The sequence below is a fragment of the Cottoperca gobio genome, chromosome 3 (genome assembly GCF_900634415.1).
Source record: "Cottoperca gobio chromosome 3, fCotGob3.1, whole genome shotgun sequence".
Taxonomy (NCBI): domain Eukaryota; kingdom Metazoa; phylum Chordata; class Actinopteri; order Perciformes; family Bovichtidae; genus Cottoperca; species Cottoperca gobio.
Genome location: NC_041357.1, coordinates 18,883,039 through 18,908,310, shown reverse-complemented (window position 1 = coordinate 18,908,310; position 25,272 = coordinate 18,883,039). Strand labels below are relative to the sequence as shown.

At 40.5% G+C, this 25,272-nt stretch overlaps 1 protein-coding gene across 1 annotated transcript; it reads left to right on the top strand.

Annotated features, from left to right (window-relative positions):
• The first annotated feature begins 48 nt into the window (after nt 1-48).
• On the top strand, nt 49-25,272 carry lmo1 (LIM domain only 1). Its single transcript, XM_029428548.1, has 4 exons — nt 49-869; nt 14,960-15,173; nt 23,156-23,281; nt 24,760-25,272. Exons 1-4 carry the CDS (start codon nt 848-850, stop codon nt 24,863-24,865), a joined length of 468 nt encoding a protein of 155 aa, XP_029284408.1. The 5' UTR covers nt 49-847; the 3' UTR covers nt 24,866-25,272.

Genomic DNA, 25,272 nt, shown 5'->3' with positions numbered 1-25,272 from the left:
CACACAAACGCGCGCGCGCACACACACACACTTTCCCTTAGCTGTGCTTTTGTGTTTTGTCAGAATTAATGAGAAAAGTTCCCTTGCCCTAGGGGTAATTAGTGTCCTTGGAGTTAAATAAGCTAATACTTAGACACCTCTGGCACAAGCAATTATGTTTGTGTATTGAATAATTGATTCAAAGAGGGGGGAAGGGCTGCTAATCAGATCTGAGCATAATGAATTGATTTAATTAACAGGGGAATCCGAGGGTCTCTGGAAACTGCGCGCATTTATTCAGTAGCAGCAGAGGCGAGCGCGGCACATAAACTGGGAGAGAGGCGGCGTGAGTTTGCTTTTAGCAGTTGTCAGATTTGCAATTGGATTTGTTTGAATATAGTTGCTGTCTTGGAGCAAATGAGAGCGAGAAAGAGAGAATATTAACAGCGAAGGAGAGCTCAGCCGTTCAGTCTGAGCGTCTGGTCCGTCCGTGTGTGCACAGTTACAGATAGGCGACACTAGATTTATATCGCTTTTCATTGTTTTGCCTTTTTTATTCGCATGGAATTTATCAAGAGCAACCAACGCTGTTTGATCGCTATTTATTTTCATTACAGTTCAGTCCGGATAGGGGGATCTCGCCGTGTATCTCGCCGTATTCCGTGTATGAATTATTATTGATAGGAGGAGAAAAGAAAACGTGCACACGGCAATTCATCTTTCCAGGGTTTTGGTTTATCGAGGCGTAGTCTAGTCAACCGCGCGTTTCAAAGCCATTTCCAGGAGAAGCTCTGAGCAGACCGAGCAGTGCAGCCTGCTGGAGCCGAGGACGGATCGCCCGGGGAAGGACTCCTCGTTCCTCAGGACGATGGTGTTGGACAAGGAAGAGGGTGAGTAACATCTCCGACCGTAGGATGCTATAACCTGCGGAGTAACACGGCAAACTACTGACATTTTACACGTTAAGTGTTTCCTGTCGCCCCGGACCATGCGCACCCGCAGCCTCCGCTTTATATTGGCTTTTTCAACCCCGTTTAGTCACGACAGGCTCCGTGTTTTTACGAAGAATTGCTGCTTTTTTGTACCATGAAGTTGAGGTTGCACTTACACAAATAGCCTGCCACTGCCAAAACTGCAGTTTAGTTCAGAAGAGAGTTGCATGTTTATTTAGAGCCGATGTGTGTGTAGCGTTTTGATGTGTAACCCAGAGTTTGAGGATACTCCACAGACGCTGCAGTGCATGTGGCTCCTCTTTTCTTTCCTCCTCTAAGTGCTTTTTGCGTCTGTGAAGTTAGCGAGGCAGCCTTTGACATCACCACGGGATGGGAGATGACAGCAGAGTGCTTTTAACTTGATTGCAAATTATGGATAGCGCCGTGCAGCGTTCGCACAGTTTCCATCCAAATAGGCCTACTTGCATTACTTATCTATTTCAATGTATTTAGGTTAATGGGTGAGGCAATCTAATTAATTTTAATTTAAATCAAACTCGCCTCTAATGACATCCCATTTTGGATTAAACTGATGGTGAGATGTGCAGTGCATTTATCACATTCAGGTCTAGATAGTGCTCAGTGTGTAAGCATTTAAATACATTTATACAACATTATGATAATATTTAAAGGGATATACAGCACTGAAGGCTTTATGTGGTCTTAAATTAAGTTATTCTCTGATGTTTTTTCTTTCTTTAAGAGTATTTTGAGGGTTGTTTTGCTGACCACCTGCTGACACGCACAATGACAACCTCCTCTAACCTTAATACACGTATTTTGGTGTGATTTCTCAAAGAACAGTATATAGCCGTTGCACATTTGAGTTTATCCAGTCCTTGTCCTCCTCCAAAAGTAATGGATGCATTTGTAACCCATTATTTATGTTTGAAAATGGATATTTCATATCTCTTAGCAGAGCATCCTTTCACTTACACGTCTAAAAACCAATAAAAGGATTGCGGCAGAGACATAAATTGGTCTGTCTGGCTGAATCCATGTCGTGTTGCAAATGTACCCAAATTAACTCAACTGTAAATTGTCTCCTTTGGATGTCTGTATAGCTAAAAGTTCCCTATATGATTCATGATTCAGATTGCTTTTAACAGTTATTGGCTAAGCAATATGGTAAATGTACAAGGTGATGCAAATGGCATTAGTGGGAAAGGATGCACAGGAGCATGTAATGCAGTCAATACTACATTAACTACTGATGCCCAATTACAGAACCAGGGAGAGTGGCTTTTAGGAGCATTAGGACTTGCAGAAAAGCTGAGATCACCTGCTGCTCATTGCCTAAAAGCTTCACCCTTTATTTGCTGGACCCGACTAGCAGCTACAGCATTTTGGCCAGGTTGTCAACAGAGCTGCTTGGATCTGGTCTCTTTCATTGTGGTGCCTCTTAGCGTTTATTGCTCTAAAGTTATAGGCTTGTCAATTCAACCTTCTTGTCTAATGTATCCACTTAGTGCCTGCACAAATAAATGTGTGCATATGCGGAGAGGGAGGTGTGGGTTGGTGTTTTGGGTGGCCACATGGGTGTATGTGTATGATTACAGTCTGTTTCTCTTGATTGATTCACTATTATGCCTGTGTTTGTTTGTGCGTGCTGCTTAAGTGTTCATATTTCAGTCCTTATGTGGCCCATAAAACAGATCTTAAGTGTGTCTGGTCTCGTGTTTAAAGGCTGCCATCCTGGTTGGCAACAAAGTAATGCTGCTGCTTGTTTGGCAGACTGTTTTTGAACTCTGACTTCCTTTTGAAAAGTCTGCAACAATTTGCGCAACAAAAGCTCCAACCACAAATTAATGTGTGACGTGTTGAATTAGCTCCATTGGGAAAAACTGCCTGTTACAAACCGTTTCCCACAGAATGAATCTATTAAGAGTCAAAAGTTTATTAGAACATTTTAGACAGACTGTTGATTCAACCTTAAATACTTACACGCACATCGTAAACTTATCACCATACTCTCAGATGATGCAGTCATTAACTTATAATACACACTTTCTGGTAAAGCACTGAGTCAGACAGCACGGAGGAGGACTGTAAAAGGAATACAGGTACTGCTCTGTGAAATAACCTTAATACGCAGGTCATAGTTGGTAATGAAAAGCAACACATGTACCAAATTCTGTGTCAACATTTTATTTCACCCTGTGATATGAAGGTTCCAATTTGCGTCTAATTTGAGAGGAAAAAGCAACTCAGCCATTTTCTCTCCTTCTTCATAACTGCAGGAGAAGCAAGTGGGTGCACACTGAAAGCATATTTTTGCTCAACATTAACACAACTACACTATACTCTTTGCAGACCCGAGCAGAAGAAATATCCTTCATCTACTGATACATTTACGGTTACCTCAGCTTGTTAATTTATTACCCTGTTATCATCCTGTCCAGTAAAATTTGTACATTCATAAAGCATGTGATTGAAAAGCAACGCTTCAGATGAATACAGACTGGTGATCTGTCGGCTCCTGTAATAAAACTTGGGCTTCAGGCTCCGATTTTTATTTTGAAATAATAAGAATTGCTTCATTCTTTACCGGTGTTACCATGGTAATACTGTCTCGTAGCGATGTTATATTGATTTAGAAAGTGGACAGTAATATTTCTTTTCTGTTATTTGGTTTCTGAGGGTTGATTTCTAATTTCCAGTTGGAGATTACTTTTATATATTCCTAAAGTCTTTTCACTTTTCCAAAGGAATGCAATTTACTCCTCTGTATTTGCCATTTTCTCAGCTTATTGGTTTGCTCTTACTTCAAAATTAAACTTGCCCATTTCAAATATTGAAATTATGTCTGGTTTTGTGCTCTGGGCCCTGAACAATATTACAAACACATTGCTTCGTTTTGATATTTCTTAAGTCACTACAGTTTCTTATGAAAAGCCTTATTACAGGCACCTGCATCGATTTTGCAGTACTTTTCTAATTTTCTCATAAACATAGATTGTCAAAGGAGACCGTTGTGTGTTTTAAACAGTAACAAGTGTAACCTGTGCACAAATGAATGCAGGGAAATCTCATTTTCTTTATTAGCATACACATAACAAAATAATACCAAAACATGCAGTATGAATCTTCCCTCATACAGATAATAACATCACCTTCAATATTCTGCATTGACATGCGACATATTATGCATTATACTAAAGCTATTCTCATGAATTAACTCAAAATTACATACTATTTTCAGCTCTGAGTGTTTAATTCCATCTAATCTGTTTCTGATATTGCAAATGCAGAAATCTTCACTGGAGACAATTACGTCTGTCACCACTAAACCTCTAGATCCCTATCAGCCCTCATCGTTTCCCATCTACAAGTGCTCGAGTTGTGTATCTTTTTCCATAATCTTAGTGGAATTCAAAGGGACTGAATTGAGACTTAAGAGACACGTGTTAGCGAGCGCGCCTACCTGCCTTTGATGTAAATGGCTGCACTCATCAGTGTGGCACACAAACTCAATTATGCACTTTTGAGCAAGAGCTCAAGAGCATCTCTTTTATTATTGCCAGAGGCCACATGCTAGCCATGTTATCACACTAATTCTCACAACAAGATCTGACTACCTCATGCATCACAGGGAACGGACGATCCCTGTGGTGTTGTCCAAAGTCTGACCCTTTTATTCGCTCCAAATTATTTTTTCAATGTAATGAAGAATTTCTGGTATATTGAGTTGTGTGCGAGGACAGTGCAGAGATAGATATGCCGCATTAAAAATAATATGAACAAATAAGAAAGTCGGAGGGAATACACGCATCAGTCCAACTGTTACAATGAAACCTTTTACAACATCCACGAATGTGCTGACAAGTTGAGATGAATCGATACTTTAAACCACCTTTTAAACCACCTTGGAGAAACCCAATGGTCTTATCGCAAGCGCTGAGACAAATGCAGACATGCACAGAAGTAATGTTGATGTTGCACAGGCGCAAAGCTATTCTCGCCTGCAAAAAAATAAACCCTAATAACCTCATCCACAGTTGAGCCGGTGTAAAAGTATTATTGTATTTATCAACAACATGTAATCCAGCTTTATGTCAATGACCCACCATATACGTATATACAGTATATTGTTAGTTATTCGTCTGTTTAAACCTGTTGGAAGCAGGTGTCACTGCCACTTGTCACTGCAAAGCTGCCTCTCAAGCTGCTGACTACACTCATGTTGACATGGGGTGGAGGGGGGAGTATTCACACATTGATACCTCTACAAAGACGCGCACACTTCCTGCTAAATCTCATCCATTTTTTATTTATTTTGTACACAAAGTTATTTATTCACCTGTTTACGTGTTTGCGTGCTCTCTGTTGCGACTTGCTTGGCATTCTGATGCACTCCGTAAAGCTTATTTTTTGCACACTCGAAAATAATTTCTCCTTTCTTCTGTCACCATAGGCTTAGTAAAAGAAGACAGGAAAGATGGGAAAGGGGAATGACATGCAGCAAAGTTCTTGAGATGAACTGATGTCAAAACTACAATGTCACCAGCTATAGTTCTTTGGCAGCTGAGTGTCAGAATGCGCAGAATAACATTACTGAAGAGAAGCTTCATATTCAACTTGCAATAATAAAATAACATGTCACCTGTTACACAACGACAACGTAAGAACTTTGTTCAGTTCAGCCCCTGTGGAAATCAAACACATATGGCATAAATGACATATTTGAAAGGATTTTAGACTCAGAAGAAACATGGGTGTCTATATGTTTATGTCATTACTATGGTGCATTATTCATGCGTGAACTGAATCTCAACTCATAATTGCACTTGTGTCTTTTAATGCTTTCCTGTGTCTTAAAGCGAAAGGATTCATTATTATTCACTCGGTATTAAACAGGTCTTGTTTAATCCCTTCTGAAATAGTCCCTTGATGCATATTTAAATGAAAGGCAGGGCTGTATATACATATGCATGTCTGTGTGTATGATAGCCTGACCTGTACTGGAATTTAAAAGCTGACACCAATATTGATATTCAGAGTTTTAAAAATTCGATACAATATATTGACCGATACGGATTCCATATATATATATATATATATATATATATAAATTCAACAATTGTGACTAAAATACATACTGAGCGGGACATTTTACATTTGAAAAATACAATGCTTTTTCTGGTAAAACAAAAACTACTGTATGTAAAGGAGACACTGTTTCAGAATGACCTCAAACTTATTTTGGCATTTTTGTTTTGAAATTTCTTGTCAGTCATTATTGATATACAGTATATCTGAGCCGATAAGCGATGTATTGCTCTAGCTCTATGTGAGTGTTTGTTCTAATGGTAGTAAGAAGCCACGTTTAACGTGTGTGCGGGATTTTCAGGCATGGGTAAAATGCGTTATTTGAAAATGATAGTGTTTCATCAGCTTTATGCAATGGAAGACAAACGCGGAGCGGTAAGAGAGCAGCAGTTGAGATCATAGACATTAATGTGCTTGTAGGTTTTGTAAATCAGGTGTTAATGGTTTTGATTAGCACTGGTTTATGTTAAACGTGCGGAAATAGACACCTGCAGAAATACTGCACTGCTGTAATATAGTTTTAGAGTTCAGCTATATAAAGTATGCTGTGTTCTCTCTATTGTAGTCGCTCTATAGGAATTCTTGCCAATGCTATACTTCACATTTGCCAAAAGCCCCGATCATCGTTGCTAAGTATTTTTCATTAGTTTTTGGCCCTGCCTGTGTGAGCGTGTGGCTCTGAGGATGACAGAGTTGATTGTTCTTGTGGGTGTAAGAAGCAGCACGGCCTCTAGGGGCTGCTAGCGAGGCTTTTAGACTTTCAGTCTTGTTTCACTGTAAATATCTTTCAAACTGTTGTATTGCAGTGTTCGCTTTTCTGCAGTGTCAAAACGTAGCGCTGGCCTAAAATTAGAGCTTTCTGGTCTTTCATGCATCTCAGGCAGAGATATATTGTGAGTTTGCTTTCTCATTTCTGATCCATTTTCCTTCTTCGGGGAATGCAGGTTCCCGTTCAGCGCAATAGCATGTGAACTTTACAGCAGTTAAACCATAAGCCGTTTAAATTTTACCGGAGGACTGGTATTTTGTTGGTCAAAAACTTGCAATTCTTCCGTTTTGCAGCACATTCACATACAATATGTAGTTCTAATCCAACTTAAAATGACCTTTACTTGGCTATGCTTTTGCAAAAACAAAATACCACATGCATTTATAAAAGCCTGATATAAAAGCTGCTTTTTGGTGCTGAGGCTTCCCACTTTATTAAGATATTACAGCTATCTTGTTGGTAAATAGAAACGCCTGGGGTGCCTTCTCTTAAATACGAGCAAACTTGCTTAGAACTAATCTCTTATTGGAGGACCTTCAGTAAATTATATCTTAAATAGTTAATTAAAGTCTGTGATTAAAGGGGGTAGTTCTTTCCCTCTTAAAGCTAGTAGATTAGGTTTTGGATATTGAAGTTGCTGATTTAATCAGTGCTCAACTATGCTGTTTGCAACTACAAAATCAAAGGCAAATGACAGCTGCCATCCACACACATTCCCATCATTAAACCGAAACTTGAGACTCTTCATTCCAATCACACCTTTTTCATTTTCTATCATTAGATCAGTCGTCTTTTGAATTGCCATTTGATTTGAGCCAGTAACAGGAATTACCCCTTTAGGAAAAAAGGCCCGTTCTTTATATTAAGAGGTAATATAAAAGTGTTAAAAGGAATTCATTAAAAGCAGTCCGTCTTCATAATGAAACATCAAATTTCATCTACAACATTCCTTGCTTGGAGATTGAGGACTGGCTGTACTACACGAGACCAATCTTCATGAAGATCTCTTCCCTAAATGCACTCAACCAACTTCCCTCATTATTTACCCCATCAGGTGTGGGAGTAGGTGCTTGAATGACATTAGAGGCCAGTGCTGCCAAATAACTGCCCCCTGTGGGGAATTTGCATTATTCAAGATTAAAGAGCCTCACACAGTGCACCACAGTATGGTGTTCCTTCTTCCCCTCCATTTTCGACATACTGAGGACCCTGAATGGCACACCTGTCTCCTGGCATATCCTTTGAAATAATAAGTGTGCAGTAATTGCTGGGGAGTGGGGAGGATTTTGTACATCACTTCCTGACCTCATGAGTGACACAAACTTTAGAGGGCTGCAGTTATTCCTCTCCAAATGCATTTTTAATGTGGACTAAAAGTGTTTGTGCATTATTCTGTTCCGGATGGCGGAAGGTGGCTGTGACAGGTCTAATGGTTTATTATTTTTTTTCCCGTTAATTTTTTGCCAGGAATCACGAAGTGGCAGATAAGATTGCCTCATCTATCAAAGTTTAAAAGTATGTAGTTTGAGAATAGATGGATTTTTCCTTTATTCAATTTAAATCTCGTACTGTACGAGGATTTAAAATGAAGATGCATTCACCTTCTCGGGTATTGACAGCTTGCATTTAAATGAAAAAATAGTCAAATGGCAGGTTTCAGGAACTAAATACCTCAGAGCAACAGCAGACAAAGCCCAACAATGGCGCTCCCACATTTGATTGGCTAGATGCAATACCAAACCATCTCTTTGCTGTGTGGACACTCAAACATCCTCCCTCTTTAAGAGCTCTCATGGGTTTGTTTGGCATAACCCTGCATGATAAAAACATGACTGTGTTTGTCTTCTCATTCATCTTACTCCCTCACTCTTCGTTTCCAGCCCCATCGCTCCCTCTCTCACTCTGCCGCTGACAGTTTACCTTGCAGAGCTCTAATCTCACCCTAGTACTGAGCAACCAAGTGTTGGAACAAGTCGCCTTCTGTAATAATTTGGAAACTCTGCCAGTTTCATGTCTTTAAAAAAAAAAAGCTGCAATGAATTTAATTAGAAAGCTGTTGCATATCTCTGTGATACATTTCTTTTAATTAACCCCATGTGAATAAATTAAAAATAATAGGGGGCTGGAAAGTGTGTAAAAAACACCCTAATTAAGTTTTCCGTTAATTGGGATGGAGTCTGGTGCCAAACCACAGTGAGTAGTGAGCACCAGGAGCTAACAATGCCTTCTGTAAGCCTCAGAAAAGGGCCCAGGGCCTTCGTGCTGACTTCAAGTGTAAGAAATGCACCTCTGACGTGATGGAAATGACCGTGGGCTGGGAGAAAAGGCAGTCCTGTTCCAGGCTGCTCTGCTGAGACTCCCCATGCCGCGCTTGAAGCCGGGCCAGTGTTATTGCAGCCCTAATGCGGCTGACTCATTTGGAGCGGATCAGGAGTAATTATGGTAGGGAAAGTGGCTGCCGACCGTGGGGGTCAGGACACTTGTAACATGTGAAAAGAGCAATTATTCCAGGAGACAAAACCCTCCCTTATCCTGGGCAGTGCCAGGGTCAATGCAAGGGACGGCTGGGCTCCGTTTCACCGGGGCTTATTATCCACAGCAAGCTGCAAAGTTTGAGAGAGTGCATCTTGTTAATGAACAGTCCCCTCCTCATCCGCACCAGCCCTGTCTGCTCTCTCTCCCACTTACTGTGGGTGTTAATTATGTCATAATCATAGCACGCATACAGTCCCAGAAATCACCTCACAGACCCCAGCATTCATACACAACCATCTGGAAATGTAGCATGCCGTACAGTAACATAGAAGGCTCTTACAGCGAATTATAACAAAAAACACATTCAGTATGAAATGTAATATTGACTTGGGCCTTGTTAGAAACTACCTAATTTAAGAGAGAGAGCGTGTCTCTGTGAGTGTGTGTTCATGCATATCTTTTCTTTTACTCCTTGCATATGCTCCAGCTAAGGATAGGAACATGAATGACACAATGAATCAGTGGTGTTTATTTTGCTTATCATTCAGAATACACTCATCAGTGCTTTCAACAGGCATGTGTATTCCAGCTGATGTTATTACCAGATGTCTTGTATTTTGTCTTGGCAATAGAGAAACGTGTCTATGGGCTCAATTACAGCGATGACGGGAGCTGAATGAAAGGGGCTGATTCATGCACACAATGGCAAGACATCTGCATGAGATCCCTATTAACCTTAGTGGCAGACACCTTGGCCTGGGGACAAATTTTATTAGGGATTGCCATGGCCACGGCATTTACAGTGGTAGCTGAGAAATAAAAGAGTGAGATTTAATCAGCCCCTGAAGCTTCTGAACTGCGGAGTTTTGGTAATACATTGCCAACATAGTCTTTTTGATTTTCCACTGCCATATATTGTTTGTCCTGTAATAACATAACATCATTTAGACTTTAAGATTTATTTAGATAATTCATTCAGTCATACAGTGTGGTGGTTTGGTAACCTCATGCAGCACTTAGAGAGATAGATTTGTCGTAGGCCATTAATGTCTGTTTGTGCAGGATTGCTTTGAATTAAGTGATGATGATGATGATGATGATGATGATGATGATGATGACAAATGCACTTGTTTCAGCAATCATGAAATCATTTAGTAATGTAGTATCTCATTTCCCTGAGCATCCCAGTCTGTGTATTCACCACACTGGTGGCTAACTATCTCTTATTTGCTGCAGCTGGGATTTGGAATTATAGGGGCCCCTGAGAGGAGGCCCACCCAGAGCCAGCGCCCACCTTCCGAAAGCCCACCTCCCTCCCTGCGTGTCAGGAAGGCTGAGTGATTCTCATTAAGATCCTTTACCTCCCCATGAACCAGCAAAGTCTGCATCACACCATGGCGTCAGTGCTTTTAATTGATCAAAAGGCATTTAACAAAAAACACAGAATCAGATGTAACTGTCCTTTCTGCCATTAAGGCTGAGTGCCTGTAGGAGCAGCTGCTCCTTTGGGATCATGTGTGTAGTGTGGTGTACGTGTGTGAGTCAATGTCCTTACAATTGTGTTGTTTTTACTTGAATCACTTCTTCGTCAGTTCACAAATCTTCGCGTTTGTTGCTTTTCTACAGTTGAATATCTTTTGATTTTGACTGTTTGTCGTTGTCATGTGACAGTAAACTGAATATTTTGGGGGTTTGGACTGTTGGTCAAGTAAAACAAGTAATCTTAATAAATCACCGGTCCGTGGGATGCGGGAATTATTCACTTTTTTACAAAGCGAATAATCAATGAATCCAGAAAATAATTGTCAGATTAATCAATAATAATAAAAAATAATTGCTAGTTGCAGCCCTACAGTACGTACAGTAACACTATGTAATAGGATTAAAAAATACAGAGACAGTAACCCTGGCAGTGCATGCGACGTAAAATATAATTATGGTTATTATTATTATTTCCTGGTTCTGCAGTTGATGCCAAGGCAACAACCAATCTTCTTTTAGGTCGCATGACATGACACAGCATGGCTGAGGGCTCAGGGACTCATAGGAAACCTGTATACATTACAGCATGCAGCACCTGCTCACTTGTTAGCAACCAAACATTTTAGCGGTAATGATAGAAATAAAGGGGGAGAATCATCTTTCTTTTCACACACTCTTGTCCAGTCTGAGTGCATGTGATAATTGTATTTCTTTCGTTTCAAACAATTCCTTGAGTGTGCAGTATATATCAAAAAAAGGTTAGCGGACTGATGTGATTTTTTGATAGCTGTAAAGACGGAAGTCCAAATGGGGTAACATAGAAATCGGATGCTATCTCTATAATAGAAAATACATGCTCTGACAGGCTGCTTGGGCTGAGAAAAACTAACTGTACATATTCTTGAAAGATACAATCTTAAAGAAAGTAGATGGATGGTAGACGGGAGAGATGACAGGCCTTTACACACAGTACTAATGGCAAATTAAATTCTCTCTCAGGAAGAGTATTTGGCAGGGCAAGTGCTGTCTCTCCACTTTGAGGGGTAAAATGCATCCCTTGTTTGAGAATAAATCGTGATGTGGAGAGGCATGCTTTTGGTGACATCAAATGACACTGCAAGGTCAGTGGCACTTGTATCTGTTAAATGGATTGGATTAAGTGGAGGCTGCCTCCTAGTCTGCTGCTTCCTTTCATAATGCAGCTTTTCTTTCCGGGAGGTGGAAAGCATGGGAGGTTCTGTTCTACTCCACAGTTTCACATAGCACCGGGAGTGGTGACAGGTGCAAGAAAATGTCTCGTGGCATTAAGGGAATTGAAAAGACATTTACTTTACACTCACATTTTCTTTTCTGTCACTGCTCTTTGTTTAGTAGGTTTGAGCTAGTGCTTGCTAAACTACTATTAAAGCGGTTTTCCAGAGTCTGCTTTGATAGAAGACATCAAAACCCATGTTTGTTCCCCGCAATGGCTTCAAGAAAGGACGCATCAGTTGAATGTGCATACTGGTTTCCCGGCAGACACTAGGCATTCCTTCATTGAGACATCTCTCTTACAGCCACAAGGACCGAAGGACCAGGATGTACGAATGAAGATATGAGTGTCAGGCTCACTGCAAACGGTGTTGTCACTTTGATGATGCTGAGCAGGGTTTTAAACAAAGTGTGTATCCAATAAGAGGGGGTGGGCAGCATACAGTCTTTCCAGGCTAGGTTAAGCTTTAGCCTTTTCAAACGTGATGTAAAACACACACGTGATATGTTTAGCGTAGGAGTGTACTAGAGTGTGTAGCGGGTGGTGGTCTCAACCAATTAGGAGTAGTTCTCTGGAGGTGGAGGAACGACCTTTTTGTATAATTAGTTCTCTTATTTAAAGCAAAGATTTTGAGTAGAATAACTAATTAGGTGTCATAAAAGGCAAATTAAAGATTTTTGTGATCCCCGAGGGAATTGCAGTAACTCCTTTCTTTTTCTTTTTCTTTGCACAAGCTCCAAAGCACACACATGTACACAGGTTCTCTCACTCTCACACACACACACACACACACACACACACACACACACACACACACACACACACACACACACACACACACACACACACAGGCATTTTCTCTCTCCTCATTAAGACTGTTTTTAGTTCTGTAGAAGTCTGTCAGGCGAGCACTGTTGGCATACCTGCAGAGAGCTCCCCTAACAAGCCATGAAATGCAGGTAGAAGAGTCCGTCCTTATCCAGTGTGGCTTGAATTTGAAGCTTTTTAGCTTCATTTACACTGAACATTGGTATTTATAGCAGGTTTTGTGATCTTAATGTGCCAGCTTCAAGGGGCCTGTTTTGGAGAGGGAGGGAGGTGAGGGAGCTGGAGGGCAGGTAGAACACTAATTGATGGCTCCCATCACCAGCACCGGACCAATTAGCCTCTCCTTTCCACTTCTGATAAAGAAATAAGACAGCTCAACACCACAAGAGCACTTACTGACATATAAACCAAAGCATAAATTTGACTAACAAGCTCTCCTATTTCTTTCACCCCTTTTTTTAAAAGGGGAAATGCTAATGATGTTACATTCATAGCATTATTGATGTGTGGATGGACAAAAAGTGCAGAGTAAATCTGGATCCGATAAGGTACTTTGTGAGTACATTTAGGTGTGCAGCTATGCAAGTGTGCATGTGAGAGAGACAGAAAAAGAGAGAGAGAAAATGTGCTTTTCAATTCCAAAGAAGTCCTTTGAAACGTGGCATGAGGTTTTTGTGAAAGAGAACTAACTTGACAGGCACAGTAGAGAAAAACAGTGCTCAGAGTGAAGCAGTCGCTTGTTACCAGCTGAGGTTGTGTTTAGCAACCTACAGACGTTACTATAAAATGGCAGCGCTAACTACAGAATGACCCCATTCAACATTACACTGTTGCAATTCTGCGTACTTTCCTGCTAATGAAATGAAAATAAAAACATGCATCTGGTCTGGACAAAATGTACCTGTGCACATCTCTACAACAGTAACACAGTGACATTTCAGTATACAACTCAGTGTAACGTGTCTTTAAAATGGGCCTTTATAGATACCCACACACACAAAATGCTGGCCTAACCCCCTGTGATGCAGAGTGTCCAGTCTTTTTTTTGAGAGAGAGAGAGAGAGAGAGAGAGAGAGAAAAATGTGTTTTGAAAGTAGAGTGGCAAGTGGCGTCCACTGTGTGTTCTTTTAGATGGATCAATAGCTCAGTGTGTGAGAGAGTGTCTTAAGAGCTGTTGTCTTGTGCTTTCAGCTGTGGCAGACCTGTTAGTGCTACAGAGGGGAGCTGTGCGCCCCTGCCTCTGTACCAGCAGTGGCCTGAGGGGGGCTTTTAGTCCAAACACAAATGTCAACCACACATAGACTATTAGCGTTTAGTGCAGTTATTAAATGGACTTTATTTGTCCTTTAGGAGGCTAAAAGGCGCGCTTAAAGGGGACCTGCGTGACAGCAGGGCAATTTGCGAGTTTGGTAACTTAGGCTCGCTCGTTGCAGACACATGAGTACAGATAAGTGTAAAAGGAGGAAAGGCTGTAATGCTCTGAGTAGGGAACACTGTGTGTGTGTTTGTGGTTTGTGTGTGCAAATGTGTGTGAGAGTCTCTGTCCGTGTGTGTGTATGTATGAAACACAGAGAGTGAGTGTATGCTAAAAGGCACTTAGGCCATAACATATCTCACTGGGGTCTGGTAGCAACGTTTTTGTGGTCAGAGGCTTTTTAAAAGGTTAATGTTAATCTATACCAAACAAAGCCCATGAGGAGCTTTTACAGCTGTAGACAGTTGAGGGAAATGGGCTTTGATGAAATGGCAGGTAACTAACGTACTACACAACTCCCTGTAACTACCACACTAAGCAAAATAAACATTGTGTTTTTTATCCTCAGAAATACACAAGACATGCCCCTTCCTCTGAAACCTGCTGCAAGTGATCATGTAACTTTCGTATTACAGCATGTTCTTAGTGGAACAAGTAAGTCAGGGCTTTGTAGTCCAATGTGACCTGTGCGCCTATCTACATGGAAGAATGTTTTCTTTAATGCATATGAAGCAGGTAGACAGCGTGCTGTGGCCACGCGCGAGGCCAGGCTTAGACGCCTCGAGAAGCAGCCAGCTTATCAAAACGAGAACATGAAAAGTCACTCGTGTTCCCGGGCCGTAAATCACGCATGGCTGTTTGTCTCCTTATCACTACAGGTGTGCCGATGCTCTCCGTCCAGCCCAAAGGGAAACAGAAGGGGTGTGCTGGCTGCAATCGCAAGATTAAAGACCGCTACCTGCTCAAGGCCCTGGACAAATACTGGCATGAGGACTGTCTCAAATGTGCCTGCTGTGACTGCCGCCTGGGGGAGGTGGGCTCCACCCTCTATACGAAAGCCAACCTCATCCTCTGTCGCAGGGACTACCTGAGGCAAGAAAGACACACAATCACCTCTCTCCACTCACAACAAACACAAAAGCCATGCCATTCTAAGAGCTCTGTGACATGAAAGAATCACAAAGGTTTTTTTTTTTTTTTTATTACCTCCTGGTACCCTTTGCTTTGGTGTGTGTGTTTCCTGTAGAGCTGCAACGATTAGTCAACCAATCAATGTGTCGCTAGACAGAAAGATAATCGCCAACAATTCAGCCTTTTAAATGTGGAGATTTATACTTTTCTGTTTTAGATTATATTCAACTAAATATCTGTGGGGTTTGGACAGACAAAACAAGACTTTTAAAGACACCACCTTGGACTTTTAAGGAACTGGGATAAACCTGTTTTCACATTTTATACCATTACCTATAATAACAATAATGTTTAGTTACAGACCTAGTTTCCTGTGGCTCCACACAAACACAGCTCAAATCTAAATCTAAATAATTCAAATATTCCTCAGTGTTAGAACTACATCACAGCTAAATCTTAAACCTTATAAACCTTTTAACAGCATGCACATATCAGAACGAATGCTTCAACACAAGCATATTACACAGAAAAAAAGGAACATTTGGGGCATTTTAGGAGCAGTGCGTCTCCCCATTTTTAACTCTTAAAAATTCAATACAGTATAACTTGTAGAAATTCTTGTGCAACCATCAAAACATGCGTCATGCTGTCATGACATTTCTGTATCACTGCATCCAGAATACAAAATGCATCGTCACAGTTTGAATTTAAAAGTAAGCAGTGGGTTACACTTTTACGATAGGTTGTTTTCATAGCATACTTAACATTTATCAGCTAATCTCTGTTAATGATGAATGTTCTAGACATTGGGAGCTTCTGTATCATATCAGTTGGATCAATTTACTTAATGAACAACAAAATCTAGAAAATTAGCCATGAAATCAAATATAATTCAAATTTAATAACAATTGCACGATACATTTAAAAAAAATAAACAGCCTCACTGCTACCGAGAAGATTCATGCCCATTAAGCTAAATGAAGTTTAAACCACTACATTACTGTTTTTCATATTTTTCTCTGTGTTTACATCCACACAGAAGACTTTTGTCATGGAGTAGACCTCTGAGTTGTACCAGAGCTGTAGGCTGTGAGAAACCTCCAGGCAGGCTTGTTGCTTCATCAGTGTCTTTGGCTCTGTACACCCCCTCTTCAGATGCCCCTGCCATCTGCTTGTTAAATTAAACATGACCATTTCCTGGGCATTAAGTCACATTCCCAATGAGATCCTACCATTTATCTGAGAGAGAATCCTCCAGGGGCCGACTTAGGGATGCCAGTGCCCAAGGCCCCCCCCCCTCTAAAACTCCCTGTCCTGTGCTGTCCTCCCCCTTTCCCTTTCTCCATTTCCCTTCTGCCTACTTGTCCCTTCACTCCCTCACTGATATTTCCAGCTTATTGCTACCCACTAGGTTTGTATCAGTTCATTATTCTAATTTAAAAACATTCAAAATAGCAGCTTTGGATCACTTCTAAAAATCCAAACCAAAGAGAACCTTAGTCAACTTGGTTTTGGATGGATCTCCATAACATTTTACTTACATCTCAGCTCTTACTCTGACCTGGAAGAAGCCCGCAACCCACTTGAGAGGCGCTTAGGGACGTTACGTTAAGAAAGGCCATTACCATCCATCAGTTCCCACCCACAGTTAATGCTTTTAAGATGCAGTGAGAGGTCCACTAAGACCTGATGTTGCCCCCAGAAGGGGCAGATGGTGCAGATGAGGTAATAATAAATGGGCAAATGACCAAGAGAAGGCAAATGATGAAGCTCAGAGTTTCACTTGGTAAAATACATCTGCTGAAAGGACAGTAACCCCAACCCCCAAGACATAAGTGCCTAACTGGCACTGTGAAGAGAGAAGGAAAAGCTTTCTCGCACATTAGACCAGTAGGATGTAGAGGTCAGAGACGGGATGAAAAACTGATAATGACATATGAAATCAAGAGTTAGAAATACTAAAATAAGAATAAAAAGGAAAGAGGAGGAGAGAGCTTTATGTGCTCCTCTGATGCCCCTGATTGCCTAATGAAATCCATCCCACCCGCCTGCTCTTCAGCCTGCGACAAATGCAGAACACTTAATGGCTAGAGATGCTTGAGATTAATTATATTATGGAACAAATTAAAAACATTGCCCTGCGTATAGAGAAGAGGCAGTTTGAGAGACAAGAGTATTTGAAAGTCGGCAATGCATTCTCCCAGTTTCCTTTTCATTCCTTATTTTCTGTGTAGTTAGATGACGGTTCCCCTCACCTGCAGTAATGAAGTTAAATCTGTGCACTGAATTAGCCTCCTGCACTTCATTAAAGAGAAGCGGGTGGATCAAACACACTGGTTATTTCCCAGAGTTTGGATCCCTGCCATGCTCACATTAATTATTATAGGAGCTCCATCTGTTATTGTCCTTCAGTGGCATTAGCAGCTTATTGAATGCACTCACGCGTTCCTGAATCTTACATTTCAACAAACACTAAAAATACACACATACCTTAAGCAGTGTCCTCCCTTGTCCTCCAAACCATTGCATTAACAAAAAGTTCAGTTTCTAATATCCCTGACATTCACTTCCCAGTATCAAGAAACCGGTTTTTTTTTTATCAACTTGGCCACACTCTTTCATTATAAATGAGAATAATAGATTAATTAGGTGTTTCCTTTATGTCTAGGGCTCAAGATCGCACGACTTCACCAGAGGGTTGACAATCTAGTCATGGTGTGATCATCAAGACTTGAAGCCTGAAATCATTTAATCCTCTATTTCATATATTAGAGAGGACATAATAGTCATCCACTTATCAAAATGGGGTATAATTAACTGTAAGAGGAAAACGTTTTCAAGATAATGAACATTATAAGTTATCCACAAACCGGTGAAATAGCTGGGGGAAGATGATAGCTCCATCTGGATGTGACTGTTTTCCAAATCAGTCCTTTCCTTACTACTTTAGTATGTAAAACAATTGCTCTCCTCCCATAACAGTTGCTCTCCCTCCCTGGGCAAGATAGATCTGAACAGAAAGGTTTACACTTTCTAAAAGACGCAACTGTTGGGGAGGGTCAGAACATGCGATGCATGCATTAACAGCTTTCCCTTTTATGAAATCTGACAAACTGCGTTCAGGCTGGGAAGTCTCAAAGAGCTCAGAGAACAGGTAGAAAACTTCAAGAGCCACAGCCCAATCTGAGGGAAGCAATACAGAGAGGCAGATGATGCACTGTAGGAGCTTTTAAGGGATTGAAGTTAGCAAAGCAGCAAGTTGAAACAGGGCCCTCTTTTCTCTAAAGAGTGATTGTAATAACTCAATAACAGAGAAAGGAAAGCTGGGCTTCTTTACATTCCTGCTCCCAACAACCCACATCAGCACACAAAGATAAAATAAGAGCTCTTTTAAGGAGTACAGAGTATTGCAGTTCTCTTGCGTTAAAGATTGTAGCAAGCAGGGATAAGGCAGTGATACATATTTTCATATAATGCATGTAAGAACTGATATGAGAAATCATATTGATTATTTACAGACTTGAGAATGAGCTATCAAAAATGTACTTTCAATTTGTTGGAAATAACTAAGAATACAATATGCATATAATTAGATGTAAAATACAGATGATATTTGTATAGAAATCAAGACTTTGTAATTCAATATATAAATATATTATTTATTTAAATTATATTATATTTAACAGCTATTATTATGATTATCATATTCATGTTTCTCAATAAGAATTGGCTGCTTTATGTAAGTCATATATAACGGTTAACTGAATATCACGGACTGTTGGTCGGGTGAGAGGAGACACGATGTCACCTTGTGAAATTATAATTGACATTTTTGACTATACGACCGTTGCAGCCCTTGTAACTCTTATGTTCTATAAAATGGGTCATTCATTCATCTGAGCAAAGATGTGGAAATTTGGAAGTTCCAAAAAAAAGAAGAAAAAAAATACCTGCCTGCCTGCTTTCATTTTATACTGCATTATGCAGTATTTGCCAGGATGTCTAACAGGTGGTGGGGAGCAATCCAAATCAGCACTTCTAATCAATTTAAATAAAAAACAGAAGAGTCTATTTTAAAGGAGGACCTTTTGTTCTTCAAACGCTGTTGCAGTGGGGATGATTGATCAACAAACACGGATGGGCTTAGTGTGTTATGCGCAGCTCTGAACAATACTCTGTTATACTATTGTCTAGAAACTCACCATTCACACTCTATTTAAATAGAAATGCTGAAAAAAACTGTGTTAATGTTTAATTATTTTTCACTTTCCTTTTGAGAATATTGATTTATTTAATCCAAATGACCAGAGAAATTGAAGTGCATGAGCCACTGCACTCCTACAATACAGGACATGTGTCAAAACAATACATGGGAACTCTGCAGAAAATAGTCTATTCAAACCAAAAGAAAAATCTATTGTAAAAGAAATGAATGAATGTTTTTTCAAAGGTAATCCACAATGTATGAAGGCACTGTTTTAGTGCTGTGAAGCGTATCACATTCAAAGTAGAAGAAGAAGAAAAAGACGGAAGCGACTGTAACATGTAACGTGGTTTTCTTGAGGGATATACACAATGTACAGTACATACATGTGTATGGTTAGAATCCTTAAGAGTAGGTAAAACACAGTCTTTATTGGCTTGTATATAAATAAATAAATAAAAATATAAGTTATACTTCAACACAAAATACACTTGATAACTGACATGGTCAATCCATTCATCCTGGCTCTCGCTTTGCTTTCAAAAGCTTCAATGGACCTTATTATATATATGTGTGTGTGTGTGTGTGTGTGTGTGTGTGTGTATGTGTGTGTGTGTGTGTGTGTGTGTGTGTGTGTGTGTGTGTGTGTGCGTGTGTGTGTGTGTGTGTGTGTATTTTACTTGGTGTCACTTCTTCATTTTTTGTGGTAATGTATGGCATTCTCTCAGCTGCCATCAAGTTCCTTGACCTTTACAATTGCCTTTAGATCATGTTTTGGTGTGAAACATTCATTGCTTGCTATACGCAGCTCCACTGCAGCTGTTACTCATGAGACTGCAGCAGATATGGTTCAACTCCGGCTTCTTTTAGCTTCATAGGAGCAGGAAGAGAAGAGTGTAATGTGTTTGAACAGTTCTCTCTGGCTGTAATCTCCCCTTAGCAAGAGGAACCCAATTAAACTGTATGTTGATACCACGTTATAACCCAGAAACACCAATTGTTGGCTGAAGAACTGTGCGAAAAGGACACTTTATTTCACTATGCAAAAAAAACAAAAGCACACACATCCAGACGATAAATACAAGACAGAAGAATATGTAAAGAAATAGAGTCTGCACACTGAACACATATTTCATTACCACCACGTGACGTTCCGAGCGTCAAGCAGACTAAAAAACACTTTATTACACTCCAATTCTTCTTGTTACGGTGAAGATGGAAGAAATTTATTTTCGATGCCAAATTTCTGCTTGTGATAGTAAATCACAAAGCAGATAAAGAAATCATGTTAGCATGGAAGAAGTGGATCTCTTCATGATTTGAAGACAACCAGGGTGATTCAGAGGAACAAGTGTCAGTTAAGAGAACATGCCACGATCCCCGTAGCTTCATTTCTACTGCACTAGCACCTCTAAAGGTGCTTTTAGCAGAATACTTTTGTCTCCTTTATGGGTTGCTATCTTTTCTTAAGATAACTCAACACACATTTATGGCCAGATATACAAAGAAAGTGCTGTTGTGCAAATATAGGCTGAGAGAGAGAGAGAGAAATTATTTGTGATCCAGTAATCTGATATTGTATTCATCTATAAATAGCTTCATTTTAGTTTTTAACAATCAGGCTTTATATTTAATACAGGTTAATTTCCCTCACTACAACCTTGCTTTTCCCATCTGCACTGTTTATTTGTAGTATTTTAGTACTAATGTTTTTATTCTCCCAGCTTTATATAATAAGTCTTAAAAGTTCAATCACAATAGCCTGTATTTCTGCTACTAAGTATTAAAGGTAAAATGCAGCATAGCTAACGTAGCCAGGGTTGAATCATGTAAACAGCTCTGTAGAGGAGCCTTCTTTAAAAGAATCTTTGTGTTTCACAATAAAAGGGAAAAGAGGTTATACCCACAGTATTTGGAACATTGGTTTGGAGAGAATATAGATGTTGCTGAAAGGTTAAAACTAGCCACAGGTGTCTCAGACCGCTTTGACTGAAGGTAGAACTTAGTGTCGGCAGCAAGCTGGGCTTCTCCACCACGCGTTTTCACAACCTGTAAGTATCAAGTCAGCACCATGTCCGCAGCCCAGCGGGGTGTAATGGAGAAGGGTTGGAATAATCCTACCAGCTGTTATACTCCAGGTGTGTGCATGTATGACTCTGTAAGTGGCCGAGGCTCTCTCGCATCCTTTATAGCCTCGGTACCCCGGGGGAGAGAAAAAGACATCACTGTGTGACCCTTCAGTCCGGTATAGAGCTCGGGTGTGGAGTGAAACCTGGAGCAGATCCTGCCACTTGACTGTCATGACGGCACAGGAGGTGTGGGGCAATGGGTTTTTATCATTTTAGTGAAAAGTAAAGAAAAAGGAAAAATAATTAGCCTTCATTTCATCATGTTCCAAAACCAAAAAAGGGTTGCCAGGAAAACTATAATGGAAACAAAAAGAACTAATATTTGTTCTGTTTTTGGATCAATGCTGCATGTGTGAGAATCTTCTACATGTTTTGGGAAAAGGGGTTTTAAAAATGTGTTTGTTCTTTGTGTTACAGAGTGCCCCATGGGTGGCAGTCTACTGTATGAGAGCATGTAGTGTTTTACTGAAACAGTAACCAGTTGTAACAATGTCTCTGTTTAGCACCGTGTGAATCCCTCTCATGGAACATAACAGCCTTTCTCCCTCTGTTCCTGTCTCTCCTGCTCCTCTGGGGCAGTGGCCCCTAATTAGAGGCAGGGTTGCTGGATAGACGTTTTCTTTAACAAGGTGAAAGCAACTGAATGGGACTAGCATAAACGAGGCAGAATATCAACACTGTGACTCCTCTGTCTGAGCCCCTTCAAGTTTGGGGAAAAAGTGTTTAACATACTGTTGGAATGGCAATCTACTGTTGCCTTATCCCTTCTTGCAAAGCTGTGGAACGGTCCTCCTGCAGAATATATAAATCTATCTGTGCTTCAGAATCTCCAAATTAAACATAGGGGCAGGCGCTTGGAAAATGAAAATGTAAATCTGACTGGGAAAAGTATTTGAGGTTCCTTTGCTTTGAGGAGAAAAAAAAAGAGATCTACACCAGTGCCTCCTTGCTCTGTTTGTGACCTTTATCATTTGGCTCCTATCCTATCTAATAAGCCTAAACAAGCAGCGTGCTCAAACGTCTGCTCACTTTGAAACATTTAGTTAACTCTTCAAGGTTACATCTCCCATCACTGTCTCTGAATGCCTCTGTGAATGAAAGAGCGAGCTGGAGAAAGACAGAAGAGATTGAGCCTGAATTCTTGTAAAAGAAATCTTTTGAACTTCTGACTACATTATAGGACGTAGTCTCTTGTGTAAAAATCCAGCTGGCTTTAGTTCGAGATAGACTCATTGGTTATTTTAGTTATGAAAGAAGAAAACTTTCAACAATTCAAAAGGCTTGCTTCAGACCTGTTTTCATTGCTTTAGTAATGTGCAATGGGGGAAATCCTTTGAAGAAGGAGATTAAAACCATGTGATCATTTTAATTAGATCATTAGCCAAGAATTAAGATCTATGTTTGTAACTCTCATTAACAAAAATACCAAGTGGGTGCCAAGAAAGATTTGTGCATTGCATTTGACGTATTTCGATCTCGCCCTCTTCTCCCTTTCTTTGCAGCATTTTTCTGCTTTTGTTCCCGCTGTCAGTATGTTTTTGTTTGCTCTTTTATTGCATCAAGGTAAAGGGAAGGTGGGTTAATCTCTGTCTGTGCTCTCTGTCTTTCAGGCTCTTTGGTACAACGGGGAACTGTGCAGCCTGCAGTAAACTGATCCCAGCCTTTGAAATGGTGATGAGAGCCAGAGATAATGTTTACCATTTGGACTGTTTTGCCTGTCAGCTTTGTAACCAGAGGTAAGAATAGGGATCATATGTGGACAACAACAACAACAACGCCTTTAAAAAAAAAAAAAAAAAAAAAAAAAATGTCCAACAACCTAAATATTAGAAGCTGTTGAAAAAGCTCTCTTAAGGTACAAAGACTTTGTCCTGTCTTATTATATTATTACAGACCACTGAACAAGTCTCGGGAAGAAAGAAAATCTAGATCGTCTTCCCGTGTTGTAAAAATAAAAGGTTGCTGTATTGCATTTGTAATGCTCTGCTAATTATTTCCTATTGTGACACAGTCCCAGCCGTTTGTCCTTGTTGAATCTGTAAATCTTTTAAGCCAGACGGATATAAAATTAGCTCTTATGTAGGTATGGGAGCTAAAGAAAATAAAGTCCTCCGGAGGTGTGTTGCTGCATAAGGGAGGACGGACCTACACATGTGTGAAATGGTGTTTCCTTAGCGATAGGATCTGTTATGAAATTGGAGTGAGCACAAAGCCTATGGTATGATACACATAGAATATGACATAGCCAAATATTGCTTTTTCCCATTAATATACTGTCAGTAATGGCACCACTCTGGGAGCAGAACGTCCTTTGCATGCTTGTCAGGGGTGCTGTGACCCTGTTCCTCCACACAGCACAAGCCCATTAACCTTCTGCAGGCCAGATACAGTTACCATAGTGAACACCTGCTGTAAGGGAATTATGACTGCAGCCTCTCTCCTCAGCTGGCAGACATGAAGCCAGGTCTCATCTGGCACAGTATTGCCATGGATGTGACTGTTTTACCAGCCTGGCTCATTACTAAAGCCAAGCTATGCTCTGCTATATTCTTATCTTCACTCCCCTTCAGTCACTTTATGGAGCCGTCTCCACTCTGTCACACAGACAAACAGCAGCATGGAGAAGAACATCAGTAGGGCAGGCTGTCATGTGTTATTTTCCCTCTTCAATTGACTCTGAGACTTCAGAGAGAAGAAAAATTCTCGGGGAACTGGAACCAAACTGGTGTGTGACAAAGCTAACCCTATGGCAGAGTTTCCTTGGAAACTCCCTTGGTGCCCGCGCCTTTTTGCCAGGCCCGAGGAGAGTTGACCCGCCTTTCATCGGGTGCCAGTACTTGTGTCTGTTTGCTTTGAAATGATAGGGTTGTAGTCGACTTTTATTTGAAGCCACACATTTATGATGACCATCAAAACAGGCTTTGAATCTGACGAGGCAATGTCAAAACATCTCCAACCAAATGTGTGCAATCAAACAGAACCATCATGACCTGCTGATCTTAAATGCAACATTTTCACTGCCAGAGCAGAGTCAGCCAGTCCACACACACACACACACACACACACACACACACACACACACACACACACACACACACACACACACACACACAAACGCACACACACTCACACAAACAGCACTTTGTCATAATGCCAACAGTAATCGTTTTTGAGTTTTTAACAACAGCCTTTGTTTGTTTTTCTCTGCCAACAGGTTTTGCGTGGGGGACAAGTTTTTCCTAAAAAACAACATGATTTTGTGTCAAATGGACTATGAGGAGGGCCAGCTGAATGGGAGCTTTGAGACACAGGTTCAATAGTTGGAACCTCGTGGCAGCAACAATCGGCTCCACACTTTACACACGAGATGGATGTTCTGCTGCACTTGGAAAAAAGACAAGCGTCTGTCTGCTTGCCTGCAATACTTTTTAAGACCCCTTTATCAGTCCCTAAGGACTCTATTGTAAATGTTCAACTTTTTGCCCCTCCCACACCCCAACACTGAGCAGTTACACATTTTGATGTACAGTTGTGCCTGCTTAGCTGAGCACTGTATTGCTTGTATGTTTTGTGAAATTTGTTTCCGGTTGGTTTTATTTTCCTTTTAGAAATGGTTCATTGGAGGGTATGTACAGTCTGTTTTCTCTGTATATATAAACTGGAACATTTATTTTATGAAATGTAATGCAATTTTATTACTAGTGTGAATTAAAGATTCTTAAATGTT